Source organism: Orycteropus afer, unplaced genomic scaffold, assembly GCF_000298275.1.
Source record: "Orycteropus afer afer isolate SDZICR_OR568_19922 unplaced genomic scaffold, OryAfe1.0 scaffold00094, whole genome shotgun sequence".
Classification (NCBI taxonomy): Eukaryota; Metazoa; Chordata; class Mammalia; order Tubulidentata; family Orycteropodidae; genus Orycteropus; species Orycteropus afer.
In genome coordinates, this window is record NW_006921681.1 from 610,727 (window position 1) to 624,987 (window position 14,261).

Below are 14,261 nucleotides of genomic sequence, written 5' to 3' on the forward strand. Positions count from 1 at the left end.
GAGGAGTGGCTGGTGGATTTGAACTGCCAGCCTTTTGGTTAGCAGACAAGTGCCTTAGCCACTATGCTACCAGAGCTCTGTGTATTTCACTGTACATAAATTATTTCAATAAAATGCATTTAAAAAAAAAAGAAATCAGATGACATATTACACTGGGCAAATCTGCTGCAAAAGACCTCTCTAAAGTGTTGAAGAGCAAAGATTCACTTTGAAGACTAAGGTGTGACTAACCCAAGCCATAGTATTTTCAGTCGTCTCACATGCATGTGAAAGCTGAACAATGAATAAGGAAGACCAAAGAAAAACTGATGTCTTTGAACTGTGGTGTTGGCAAAGAATATTGAAAACACCATGAACTGCCAGAAGAACAAACAAATCTATCCTGGAAGAAGTGCAGCCAGAATGCTCCTTAGAAGCGAAAATGGCTAGATTTCATCTCCCCTACTTTAGTCATGTGATCAGAAGGGACCAGTCCCTGGAAAAGGACATCATGCTTGGTAAAGTAGAAGGTCAGTGAAAAAGAAGAAGACCCTCAATGAGATGGATTGACCCAGTGGTTATAACGAAGGGCTCAAGCATAGTAAGAACTGTGAGGATGGTACAGGACAGGGCAGTGTTTCATTCTGTTGTAGACAGTGTTGCTATGAGTCAGAATTGACTAACAGCACCTAACAACAACCACAAAAGAGCTTTGTTAACAGTTGCCAGAGCACAGTAGAGGCCCAGCCAAGAGGCCAAGGGCCAAAGAAAGGTGTGCTTATGGGCACAGCCGAGGGGAGGCCGTCCTAACTGAAGAAACGTATTCTGAGTGTTCCTGAACCTGAATTGTAATCTGTTACTTCCCTAATAAACCCCATAATAGGGCGTATTGTCTATGAGTTCTGTGTGGCCATTGCAACGAATTATCAAACCCAGCAGAGAGGTAGAGAGTGCGATGGGAGGGACGGTTGGTGTAAGAATTGGTAGAAAGGTTGGAGGTGGCAGCATGTCTGACCTCCCTCTCATAGGAATCAGCCTTGGGCTGTTAATGTTCTGGATCTTCCTCACCCCTTGTGAAGTTACAGGAGGTCATATGACCCTTTTTGCAATTACACTTCATAGAGAAATACGTATTATGCCAATAATTCATCCTTAAATTGTTCAGGAAAATATATATATACAAATGTGTATATATATATATATACAAAAGTGATAAGGCAAATATGGTAAAAAGTTAATAATTGGGATATCTGGGTAAACAAAATCTTTGCACTGTTCTCACAACTCTTATTAAAGTTTGAAATTAAAAGGCTCAGGAGCTCACTGGAAAGGAATCCCAGTGGCCAGAAAGAGGTCGGTCTTCTTACCTCTGAAGAAAAAACCGCCACAGCCTGAGAAACACGTCAAGTACAAAACCCAAGTACATGATGTGACTCCAAAAAAAAAAAAAATCAATCATTGTTGGAGGTTGCTAGGCCACAATTCATTATTGTGGGGAAAAAAAAAAAAGAGTAAGAACCAAACATCTATCCTGACTTTCTGCATGAAGTGTATTTCAGGGTAGCAAACGCTTTTCTCTTGTTTAGAAAAAGAAGTCACAGCTAGGAAAGATGGGAGGAACAACAACTGGACGTTCTGTTCCCAAGCCCTAATGGAATAACAAGCGTGGGCAGTGGACCCTCAGTGGACTCTTGGTGAAGGACGTGTAAAGCACGTGTCAGGTGATGGCCCGAACTCAGCAGGATGGCTGGCCACTGAGGCCTCTGCAGGTGATCCTGCGGCCAGTCAACACAGAGACTCCAGAAATAGAGTGATGGGGACAGGAATCCTGGCCCAAACACACCAACTGCAGCAAGGCCTGCAGGGAGAGTGAGCATGGAGCAAACAGTGGCTGATGCCAAGGACTGGTTGCTCATTTAGGGAAGTGATGGTAGTTCTGAGGTTAAGAAAAGCCCTTATATGTTAGTGATATATAATTATGGGCCACTTGGTAAGATTGCTAGGATTTGCCTGAAAATTCCAAATTACATTAAGGAAAAAAGCACTAGCTTCTCAAATTTAATCTACAGAGAAAAATAAAGAGCAGATACATTCCTTAGCCTAAAACTACCCCATGGCTCCACATATTACTAAAATAAAGCAAGTTCTCACTGTGCTGGACTTCGTGGCCCCAGAGCCGGCTGGGGCTGCCGTCAGGGCTAGACTCGGAAGCAGAGCTGCAGGGATGCAGCCTTAGACTGGCAGAGGTGGGTGCAGGCAACGTCTGTGTGAGCGAGAGTTGTGGGGTGTTTTGACTTTCAAACCACTGAAAAAAGCACTTTTTCTCAAAATAATTATAATTGCTTCAGAAGTTCTTATAAAATGACAGGGTCCAAGCTCTTGACATCCCAACAGTGAACACTTAGAGATGCAGCCTTTCAGGCACCATCTGCCCTTTAGGAAGGTAATTAAGGACCAAGTCTTATTTCTGGGAAGTGACACGCCCACACAGACCATATTGACTCTGTACCATTCAGTAAGGCTGTGGGCCATGTCCGGAAGTAGCCACATGTTTTGACATGGCTATGCCCCAAGGGCCAGGTGCCTATAGTCTTCAGGGCTATGCTGTCTTGTACCAGAGTGTCAAAGACCTGCAAGGCAGGTGCCAAGAGATGCTTCCACCCCAACCCCACTCACACTCAGGAGACTGTAACAGTGCCTGGGTGAAGCTGTCACCACCACAGCTATGATGAGAAAGAAAAAACCACTTCCAGGTACCTCTCCCCATCCCTGGCTCAAGACCCTTAGCCCCAGGCCCTCCTCTAGGAGAGGCAGACGATGAGAAGCAAGGCAGACAAGGACCCATGGGACAGGTGAGAGGGCATCATGGTCCACTTCTCTCAGTTCCACTCACAAGTCCCCAGGACCATGCAATACCTGAGCTCACTGTCTGCTCCCTCTACCCACCTACCTTAGCATGTTTCGTGCATGCAGCGCTAGACTTCCAGGGAGATTCTGCCTCCACGCCCTGCTCAGGACTCCGTTCAGCATAGGCCTGTGAGAAACCAATCAGCACAAGGTCAAGGGGATGAGTGCTTCTACTTGAAATAATAGCTGCCAGAGCACAGGGTGCTGTGCTGGGCACTGTGCCAAGCAGAGCTGGACTCGGGGGGTGGGTGCAACATCTCATTTACTTCTCCCAATGGCTCTCCAGGACAGTTGCTCTGATTAGCCACCCAGCCCAAGGTCACCTAGCTAATGAAAGGCAGGTCCAACATGCAGCCCAGGTCTGCCCCTGTGTTACATAGCCGCTGTCCAGAAAGGGTACCAAAGGGCCAGTACTGAGATCTGTGAGCCTCTGGGATCCACAAGCCCATCCAAAGTAACAACGATTACCCTGCAGAACCCTTCTCAAGAAGCCAATAGAAAAGGAGACACACATTCTCTAGGCGCCCCCCAAACCTGTGCCCTGCCCCCAGCTTTTATGTGAAACCTCAGAGCCTTTGCCTTTCATGCAGAGAACAACAGCATTAACTGGAGAGTGTAAAATGCTAGAAAATTCCAGTCCATTAGCCCAACTGAGATGTAAGAAAAGGCTCCTTTACCCATTTAGTACAGATCACTAAGAGGAGGTGCCTGATCTGTCCTGACTCCCACTACCTGGGCTGTGTGCACAGAAGGCACCCAATGAGCTCTCACTGAACAAGTGGAACCAACGATAGGTGAGGCCAACCACAGCTACCCCAGGCACTTCTGGGAAGAAAATAGCAAGCAATACAAAGGGTCTCAGTGTCCCACCCTTGCTTGGCCAGCTGGAACTCGTCCCAGGGCACTTGGTGACAAGCCCCCTGACATGTGGGAGAAGAGTAACCCCACCTGTGTCATAGCCGGCTGGCCAACAGAGAAAGTCTGGTACTTGAAGGGGATGTGGGCAATCTCCTTGGGGCGCAGGTACAGCTGAGGGGCCAGGCTGCCACCACGCAGATGGAACATGTCCTCTTCCACTGGCGTGAGCAGGCCAGCTGCATCTTTAAAGTGCCGCCACTCCCTGCTGTCCAGGATGATGCTGGAGGGAGGGGGGAGACTGAGCTTGAGGCATAAATACTCTTCCCGAGCCAGTCCCACGCAAGGAGATAATACCCTACTCACCAAGGCATGACCTCAGAGCAGTGAAAACCAGGTGCCATCAAGTCCCGACTCACAGCGACCCCATGGGGGTCAGAGTACAACTGTGCTCTGTAGGGTTTTCAATGGATGATTTTTTTGGAAGTAGATCACCAGGCCTTTCTTCCAAGGTACCTTTGAGTAGACTTGAACTGCCAACCTTTCCGTTAGCAGCCAGGTATGTTAACTGTTTATACCACCCAGGGACTAGAGCAGTAATAGAAAGCCTAAATCAGGCTGGCCTAAGAGATACGGGAACCAGCTCAGCCAGAAATTCAGTCAGCCCATAGCACAAAGCCACCTCCACCGGAGTGAGGAAGAGTGGCTCATGCCCACCTGAGTTCGGGACTGTCGATCTCAATGGTCACCGTGTGCTGCATGTTGTGAGGGTTCTTAAGAGCGAACTCAAAGAACTCAGCAGTGCCCAGCGAGGCATAGAGTGTGTGCTGGGTGGTGATGGCCAGGCTCAGCAGGTTGGAAATGCCTTCAGCCTTTGTGCGCTCACGGTAGGCCTCTATGACCTGCAGGTCCCGTGAGTGCTGTGCGCGGATACTCTGCTGAGCCTGTGGGGCAGGGGCAGACAAAGGGCTGACCAAGGGCAAGATCGTGGGTGCTATGGGAACCACACCTCCCATTTTCCACCATGTTGTTTGGGGGACTAGTCTAACTAACTCTGGGGGCAGGTCCCACTGGTGGAGCAGCCTCTTGCCCAGGCCTCTCCCCTGCTCATTTCCTTCCATTGGTGTCCTCTCTGTGTGTGGTCCACCCCACGGGAAGGGAGTGCTCCATCTGGCTGCCCAGCCCCCTGGCACACAGCCCTGCCCAACATGCGGCTCTGGTCTGCACAAGGCCCTTCCTCACACTGTGACCCTCACCAGCATACTGCTCCTCCGGCCGCCAAGCTCTCCTCCAGACTCCCGAAGGCGCACAGACCTCATCCTCTCCAGCTTGCGCCTGCGGACAGCATCTGCCTCGTGGCCAGAACTCCGGGGGTTCTGACCCCCTGACTGCATGTGGGTGAACAACATGGCAGCTAGCTCACTGTCTATGTTAGCCAGCTTCTGAGCCTGGACCACACGTTTCCCTGCTGAAAGGTACAAAGAAAGAGTCCTTCTTGCAGGTCAGAACTGGGTTGTTCTCAGATGCTGGTCAAGAGGCAACTGTCCACGCTGACCTCCACGGGCCCCTCCCTACCAGCCTCTGACATAAGAGCCCTTCAGTCCGGAACTTCAGACACATTCATTAATTCACCACTGGGTGACTTTCTAGGAAAAGAACTCAGATCTCAAGGATCTCATGCTTTTAGGAGTTTCACAGGACCCGCCTGACACCATTACCCAGGGCTACTTCTCTTCGTCAACATGCCCAGTTCCTCCAGGGACAGGGGAGGCATCAATGCACCCATACCCAACGCACCCCAGAATCCTATCCATGCCCTCAAACACCCCCATGTGGGGTATCAAGAGCCCTAAATCCTTGTCAGGAATTGAAGGACCCAAGAGCTATGCCCCCGGCCCATGGTCAGGCCTGATAGAAACAAGCTGGGCCTGGCCCTAGCACTCACTTTGGCCTCTGTGCCTATGGCCCTGCACTCCGGCCCCCAGGGCAACTCCACTGAACCCTGGACATACAAAAAAGCCTTTTATGACATTAAAAGGGGCCTGGTACCAGCAGGCCAAAGGCCAGCCATCCCAGGACACTGCTGCATTTTCTTCCTTGAGACCAGCATGGGACTTATGGCGCCAGTGGCACTGTGCTCAGACAAAGCCACATGCCACAGATGCCACGTCACAGCTGACACATTAGGCCCCAGGATAATCACTTACCCTAGCACATGCAGGAGGGTGTAGGATGCCCAACCTAGGTTTGGGTCTTTCCTGGCCCTTAGGTACCAAATCCCAGTATGGGTCCGGCTCTGGGTCTGACGTTCTCTCATCTGCACCCACAGCCATGTGCTGATGCATCTTTGACCCCTCACTCACCTACCTCTTCCTCAGTTACACTTGAACAAGTGCTATTTCCAGGCTCCCCACCACTACTGTTTTAAAGCTCTTTAACTGCTTTGCTGATGCAACGAATGGGTGAGGCATCTTAAATGGCTGCCCCAGTAAGCATCTTTCCTGTCTCTGGGGCATGGGGTAGTCTAGCATGGAGTCGTCTTGCTGCCTCAGCTGGCAGTCTTGCAGTCAACCCTTCTTGTGCTCTCCTAGTTCCAGGAAACAAGAAAAAATTCTGGATGACAGGATGGGGCTGAACTCACCAAGAGCAGGGAGCCCTAAGCTCTTTCCATCTCACATATTCCTTTAGTCCAGAACCTCACCCAGTGGGTGAGGACTCAGGCTTTGTAACACAGCACCTCCACCTCTGGTTTTGGTCAAAGGAGGGGCCAGAGGGTCAGCCTGGGACTCTAAGCAAATGCTCATGGTTCTGGCTCCCTGTGCTGCCGCCCTGACCTGCTGGGCCCCACAGCTGTGGATTTTACAAATAATCTCTTCTTCTTGGAGTGCTGGGCCACCCCCGACTCCCTCCACCCTGCGGAGAGATATTCCATTCTCTGAGTGGTCAGAGGCCTTGCTCTGGTCAACTGAGACAGAGACACGCTGACCCCAAAGAAGGAAATCCAGGTTCTAGTCCAAGTTCACCACCTCCAACCAGGTAACTGAGCAGGTCAGCTGGCCTCTCTCTGCCTCAGTTTCTTCAGTATTAACATGAGGATGCCGGGCCAGGACAGATTGTGAACCCCCTGGAGAACCTGAACATACAGAGCCCTCCTCCCCAGGAAAATGTGCAAGGGCCTTCAAAGTTCTGCCTGGGGCTTCAAGGGATCCTCAAGTCCTTCTAAGGATACCACATGCCTGGTCACAAGCCCAGAGACAAAAATGGTCCCCAAGGCCCTTCCAGTTCTGCCTCTCTCTCCTGGAGCACACATTAAATATAGCAAAACTGGTGGCCCAACGACACAAGGAAGCTCATGGCAGCTTTGGATTCATACAAGATGATCTGCAGCATTTGGGGAAATGCTATTTAAAGGGCACTTCCCACTTTCAATGAAATGACAAGCATTTCATATTCAAGACTGTGGGGTCATTTTAAGGGGACGGAAACACTCTAGAGCATCCCTGCTGTGGAGAATATGTTCACCAAACCAAGTTCTTCATTTCCCAGACTTAATAATTGCTTTAGTCCTCCTCCTCCCAACATAGGGAGTCTCAAATTAGATTTTAAAAATCAGTCGATGTTTTTCCTGACCTTTCTTCATTTCTTCTTCCCCAGTAGAGGAGCAGCTAACCAAAAACAAATGCCACTTGGAGGATGACAACCTCCCTGTGAAAGCCATGAAGCCATGTTTCCACAGACCCCAGCTAGAGTACTGGGTTTGATCAGTGGGGTGAGTACACATGATCAGCAGGCCAGCAGAAACACTGAGGCAAGGCCCTGGGCCTGGGGCTAGGCGGCCCCATTCTCATCAGAGCTAGAGTGAGGCTGACCCACCCCAACACACACACACCACCTCCTCTCCTCAGCCACCTGCCTGCTCTCCTCTTTCCCACTCAGCTCCCCACTCACGTCTCACGGCCCCCCTTGTAAGGAGACTGCCTCCCGAGAAGCCGCTGGTCCCGTCGTTGGAGATGACCCGGGACCTAGATGGTGGCAATGGGCTGGAATCTTTCATGCTCTCCTCACACGAGTGACCTAAAACACAGCCCAGCATAAACTATTAATACCCCAGGAGAGTCTGATGAAATTAAACTTATCAAGAGAATTTCCCACAGGGGCTCTAGCTCCCAAATGTCCCAGCTGTGCCCTGTGACACACCCGCATCCGTTATCCCACTCTAGTCTGCATTTGTTTGTAACTGAGAGGTGACACGTGGGGCTTATTTTCCTTGGAATGCTTCCATGCGAGCTTTCAGACTCTTGCTTCCTCAGCAGGAGCCCCACTTCCCTGGAATAGATTAGGCCACGTGACACTCAGCACACTCACATCGAGTCTTATTTCCTGCTCGCTGGATCAACCCCGCAGCCTCACGACATGTAATGTTTCCCTCTGACGACCGTATTGTTAGGACAAGGCCTTCATGTGCTTCTATAGGCAAGTGGCTGACTCCAGATACACTGGACAGTAAAAGATGCTCAAGAAATGGATCTTCGCTGGAGCTATTTTCATAAGAGAGACCTTTGAAGAGACGCGATGCTGCTTCACCGCGGATGAATTTGGGGCTGACACGTTTTCCTCAGGCACAGCTGCCAGCAGTGCACCTGCGCACTCAGCCAGAGGACCAGAGCCGAGGGGATGGGCAAGCGAGGGCCCCAGGCAGGCTTCCCCTGCCTCCAAGGAGCCCCTCCCTCTGGACTCACCACTTCTTAGTGTGACTGCACTTCCATCTGGGGTGAGGCAGAGAAGAGCTCACGGAGGCATATTCATTAGGAATGAATGCAGAAGTCCCAAACACAGCGTTCTGCTTACCTAGTGCCTCTGATGAGAATAGACCACAAATGGGATGGCTTGAACAAATAGGAGTTTATTCTCTGACAGTTTAGAGGCTTTAAGTTTGAGTTCAAAGTGCCAGGCTCTAGAGGGTAAATGAAAGCCTCTCAACCTTGGGCTCCAGCTCTGCCTCCTACTCCTGGCCCACTGAAGCTGGAGGCTTTTCTTTACTCAGACAGCTGCTGGCTGCTGAGGCTGACAAGCCCAAGGTTGATAAGTAAAAAGGCACAGCCCTAATGTCACCAAACAACATGGCAGGCCACTAATTGAAGTCCCAAGATTGGCAGAGGATGGCAGGCTGTTGAACAATGACTTGGCTATATGCAGGGTCCAAGCGTGCCAAAAGTCTAGAGACCATTCCCAAAGCTATTTCTTATACACAGGAAGCAGACCACATCCTTAAAGCAGCTACTCAGCTGCTCACAGTAGATTCCACCATGGAGCTGATGACTAGTCTCATCATGGGGAATATTACATCCAGCTGCCCAGCCTCAACCAGGCCCAGCCAAGCTGACACACAAACTTAACTACCACACACAGCATGAGAGCACTGTTCATGCCCCACTCCCAAAAAGATGGTGCTGAGTACTTACTTATGGGGTGGGGGCATCCTGGCAATCTTCCTGAGAGCTGACAGAAGCAGGAGCCCCTTTCCTGGGTTCCAGTTCAGCCCCTCCGGCTCCCTTCCCCTCCCCCTTCCCTCCCCTCCCCCTTTCCCTCTTCCCTTAGAGAGGAGGGAGTGACTCTCTGCTCAGCTCAGCTCAGCACCTTCTCTTCCTCTTCAGGTCCACCTGCCTGCCCTTGGCCACATAGGAAACTCTGTGTGGCAGGCTCAATGAGTGCTGGGGAGGCTGCGTTTTCAAGGAGAAGCTTGGTACTGGGCACACAGCTCTAGCCAGTGTCCCAACAGTGGCATCTCCTCTCCCTCCTGTTCTCTGTGGAACTCTGGGTCAGTTTTGAAACATGTCAGGGTGGCAGCACTGACGCCTTCGCTCCCCTGCCACGTGCCTCAGATGCCTACACACGCTTCCAGTGTCGGGGCCGCAGGAAATGGTACCTACGTGCCATTTCCCCCTCTCCCAGCTCTGCTGCCCCCACCCCCACTGTGCTGGCTTCTGGGATAGAGAAGAGCTGTCCTCAGCTTTGTCACTGCTGCTTCCTCCATAAGAACCACCAGGAATCCTCTGCTGCACTAATCACCCTCTCTCCTCTGCTTTTATGCTCTGTTCTGGGGCTTCCCATCCTGCCCTTCCAAGTAGACCATAAAGCTTTATAATTAGGCCAAAACACATTTTCTCACCTCTGTGAGGCCATTTGGCCCTGACAGAAGTTCATCATCAAAGGGCTGTGATCCTATCTCAAAGACACCAACCCTGGGTGGCAGCTCCCCTTGCACAAACAGCTGTCTACCTCTCAAGGCCTGTTTATCCTCTAAGTCAAAGAAGAACAGGTGCTGGAGCATGATGGGAATGTGGACTTGCCTGTTCATCAGCCCACTCATCCATCTCTCCACCGCCAGGTGAGTCCCAGCAAACATTACAAGGAGGAGGAAACAGCAGCCTCAAGAGAGCCTCAGATGTGCAAGGGGCAGCAGGGGCACAAGCCAGGTATCACAGGGACAGAGGGCCAGGTGGGGCAGGGACAGAAGGCACTGACCCTCACAGCCTTCCCCCTGGACCCACAATCCCAGGCAGTTCAGGTGCTTTGATCTCTGTGCTGCTCCTTCCCACAGAAATCCACAGCAGGGTGGTGGCTCGGGCCAGCAAGTGTTGGTGAGCTTTGTCCCAACCAACACCAAGAAGGAGTGAGCCACCCAGTCACCTGGAAGGTGTTGCCAACATAGGGCCCCCGTGTGCGCCCTCAGGCAGCAATGGGGTTCATTCCACCCTGAGGAAGACCTGGGGTCCTTCCATTGCTTTCTTGGCCACCCTTACCCGATAAGGTCAGACAGCTCAGGGCCGGTGGGCAGCATTGCTGGAGCTCTGACCCTCCAGGGCACTCACAGTCATCATTCTCAGCGTGTGTGTGGCCAGCCCATCATGAGCTCACGACATGAACAGAAGAAGGGCACTGAGGGCTGAATCATGACCACCTCTGACCGGAGTTACACAGAACGCACTGATTTCTTATATGATAGCAATGCCCTGGGTTGACATGTGGAGCATGTACGTGCTCACACAGGACAGTACAGGGGGAGGAGGGCCTGCACATTGCCAGGCACTGTCTACAATCATGAACTGGTACAGGATCCCCTCCCACTCACTGCACAGAAGTTACACCTGGACTCCCCTATGCTGCAGGAGTGGGAATGGTTTCAAGCAGGCTCAGTTCCAATGACAACCCTGCTGCTGCCCACACTCTCTGCAGGAGCCTGCCAAGTGTCTGTCCAAGTCCTTCAGCACACGGTTCTCCATGTCATGTGTGGTTTGCCAATGTGCATACCCTGAGAATGTGAACCCCAAGACCCTGGAACAGCACCTGACGTGGCAGCCAGGGCAGCCCCTGCATCCTTGGGACAGTCTCTCCAGGGTACTGCAGAAGATAAGTGACAACCGTTGCCCTGTTTCACAACCACGGTCCTGGGATAACAGAAAATAACATGGTCCCAGCAATCTCTATGCAACAAGAGACAACAGACAGACACTTGCAAAGTGGCAGTTTAGAAACTCAAAGATGCTGAACAAGATGAGAACCCACCCATCCACGGCCCCCACCCTCTGTGAAGATCAGTAGGGTAGCTGGTAGGGAGCTGGCCATCATTGTAGTGATGCTGTCTGCAGCACGCTTCCATTTTGGTCTCAAATGTGACCTCCAGGTAAAGGCATGGGAATGCTGTCCAGGCCGAGGCCGGGAGCCCAGGATACAGCCCTGGCTTTGATTCCTTCTCTGCCATCCTGGAGACTTACACAGTCATCATCCAATTTGCTGGTGAGCTCTTGCTGCTCAATGCATAATGACTGATTTTATAAAGAAATAAAGGCCACGACACTTCTTTCTTCCCTCCAAAAATGCTTAGTTTACCAAGGAAATCAAAGCGCACTGCACTGACATGAAGTGTGCTGCGTCCGGCGTCTGTCCTTGGCTAATCTCCTTCCGCAGGGCTGCAGCATAGCCTCTCCAGCTGGGTATCACCAACTCTCTTCCCCAAGAGCTTATCTCTCTCTTGCAGGCAAAGTATGAAAATGACAATTTAAGATAGCATATAATGGAGCTAATCTTTCTTCTGCAGATAAGATTTCAGAACCTGGAGTCACTGCACATTTGTGGGCTGCTGAATTAAATATAAAAATACCCAGCACAGTCTAGGAAGCAGAATGCCCCTTGCAACGCCAGGCCCGCCGCCATCAGTGCTTTTGAATAATGTCCACTGCTCACATGTGGCTCATTCATTTCTCCAGGACCTAATTGAGTTTTGCTGTTTCTGTATTGTCTACCTTCAAAGCTGGCTCAGATTTTACATCTGTAAACAAGCAGACAGACACCCAGACCTAACGAGCTGTGTGCTCACGGCTCTTGGGCTACGGCTGCGCCACGGGCCTCGTTGATCAGCACAGGCAGAGGGGGCCCATGGGGCTTGAGGGTTTAGAATCAGGCTGGGTTTTATAGAATGGAAAATTCCCTAATAAAACGACAGAGCAGTCTGAGTCCCATCCAGACACAGCTCCAGAAACCTCAAGCAGCTTGGTTTTGTTGTACTTTCAGTGTTGCCAAGAAAAACCCCAATCTTTCCAGAGTCCCCCAAGGGAGGTCCAGTAGTTTGTTATTGGCCCCACAGGGTCCCTGTTGATCCCATGGCCTCAGGCTGCAGAGCAGGCAAGCCTGGCCCTACATCCTTTGGCCTACTGGCCTCATCACCAGCCCCTGTCATGTTGTGGGACTTGGTCAGAGCCTCTGGGACATCCCAGGCAGGCCCATCCTGAGCCATATGCAGTCTGCCCTGCCTGCCCTCCACACCCAGGCCATGGGATGACAAAAGTCAGGGCTCAGCATTGGATGAGCAGCCAAACTTGGTATGCGTTTTCTTGGCTCTCTTGTTCCCAAGTATGCAAAATATTTAGGAGCACTTCTCTTCTCTCTCCATTTCAATGAGTGGTGCTGTGGGCTGGTACTCCAAATGAACATCTCCCTTGGAACCTGTTCGCTTTGTTTAGGGCTATCACAGACAGGCACTGTGAAAAGCACCAAGAAACAAAGCATGAGTAAGACCAAGTCCACTACTGCTTTTAAATCCTAAATAAGCTAGGAACCCCAACACTCAGTGCCCAATCAGACTCTCAGAGGCCAAGGTCAGGCTCTCAGGGGCCAAGGTCAGACTCAGTGACTGAGGTCAAGCTCTGGGAAACCAAGGTCAGACTCTAAGGGGTCAGAGTCAGACTCTCAGAGGCCAAGGTCAGACTCCTAGGAGCTGAAGTCAAACTCTTAGCAGCCAAAGTCAGACTCCCAGGAGCCAGGCTAACAGGAATCCCACTAAATTCCTACTAAGTGTATGAGAACATGCTCAGGAAGTGGCTACTCCTGAGGAAGTTGACACTCTGGCAGGAGAGATGAGACGTCACCCAGGAAACAATACAGGACCAGAAGGATGCTAGGCTCTTACCTATATTGGCCAAGGTCAGGTGCAGCCGGCCCTTCATCACTGTGTGGACGCCAATGGGCTTGACACTGCCAAACTGGGTCATGTCTCCACTGACCACCACCATGTCCTGTTCATATTCCGTTGCCACCACCTCAAGTTCATGCAAGACCTGGACAGCCGGCCGCCCTTGGCGGAGGAGATGCTGTAAAAAACATGTGTTCAGAAGCCAGAGCTAGGCTCTGGCCCATGTCCAGGTGCCACTGTAGTTGTGACAAAGCTCCCCACCCACAAAGAAGGCCACTGAGGATGATAGGACAGTGTGGGAAAGGACAAGAACCCAAAAAGCACATAAATTTGTACATCAGGCAAAAGCCTCACTACTTTTAAGAATATGAGCCCCTTCCCTTTGCAAACAGGAACCAGACAAGGATGCCCTCTATCACCACTTCTATTCAACATTGTACTGGAAGTCCTACCCAGGGCAATAAGGCAAGAAAGGGAAATCAAAGGCATCCAAATTGGTAAGGAAGAAGTCAAACTATCCCTATTTGCCAATGATATGATCCTATACCTAGAAAACCCAAGAGACTCAGTCAAAAATCTACTGGAACTAATTGAGAGATTTAGCATCGTGGCAGGATACAAGATCAACACCCAAAAATCAGTGGTTTCCTCTACACCAGCAAAGAGATTGCTGAGAAAGAAATAAGGAAATCAATACCATTTATAACAGCTACCAAAAAAATAAAATACTTGGGAATAAATTTTACCAGGGACACAAAAGAAAACTATAAAAAACTACTGCAAGAAACCATAAGAGATTTACATAAATGGAAGAATATCCCATGCTCGTGGATAGGAAGATTGAACATTGTGAAAATGTCAGTTCTACCCAAAGCAATCTATACACTCGATACAATCCCACTCCAGATCCCATCAACATTCATTGTTGTTGTTGTTATGTGCCATCGAGTCGGGCTCGACTCATAGCGACCCCTTCTTGGGTTTCCGAGGCAGTATCACTACAGAAGTAGATTGCCCCATCTTCCTTCCGAGGAGTGGCTGGTGGGTTTGA

At 50.7% G+C, this 14,261-nt stretch overlaps 1 protein-coding gene across 1 annotated transcript in view; it reads right to left on the reverse strand.

Annotated features, from left to right (window-relative positions):
* The window catches only part of NPHP4 (nephrocystin 4), a 188,447-nt gene that overhangs the window by 19,790 nt on the left and 154,396 nt on the right, over positions 1-14,261 (reverse strand). The window contains exons 17-22 of the mRNA XM_007942564.1: positions 13,208-13,388; positions 7,690-7,815; positions 4,998-5,206; positions 4,459-4,685; positions 3,835-4,024; positions 2,930-3,013 (exon numbers count right to left, since the gene is read on the reverse strand). Coding sequence (XP_007940755.1) covers positions 2,930-3,013; positions 3,835-4,024; positions 4,459-4,685; positions 4,998-5,206; positions 7,690-7,815; positions 13,208-13,388 — 1,017 coding nt within the window. The remainder of the gene's footprint in view (positions 1-2,929; positions 3,014-3,834; positions 4,025-4,458; positions 4,686-4,997; positions 5,207-7,689; positions 7,816-13,207; positions 13,389-14,261) is intronic.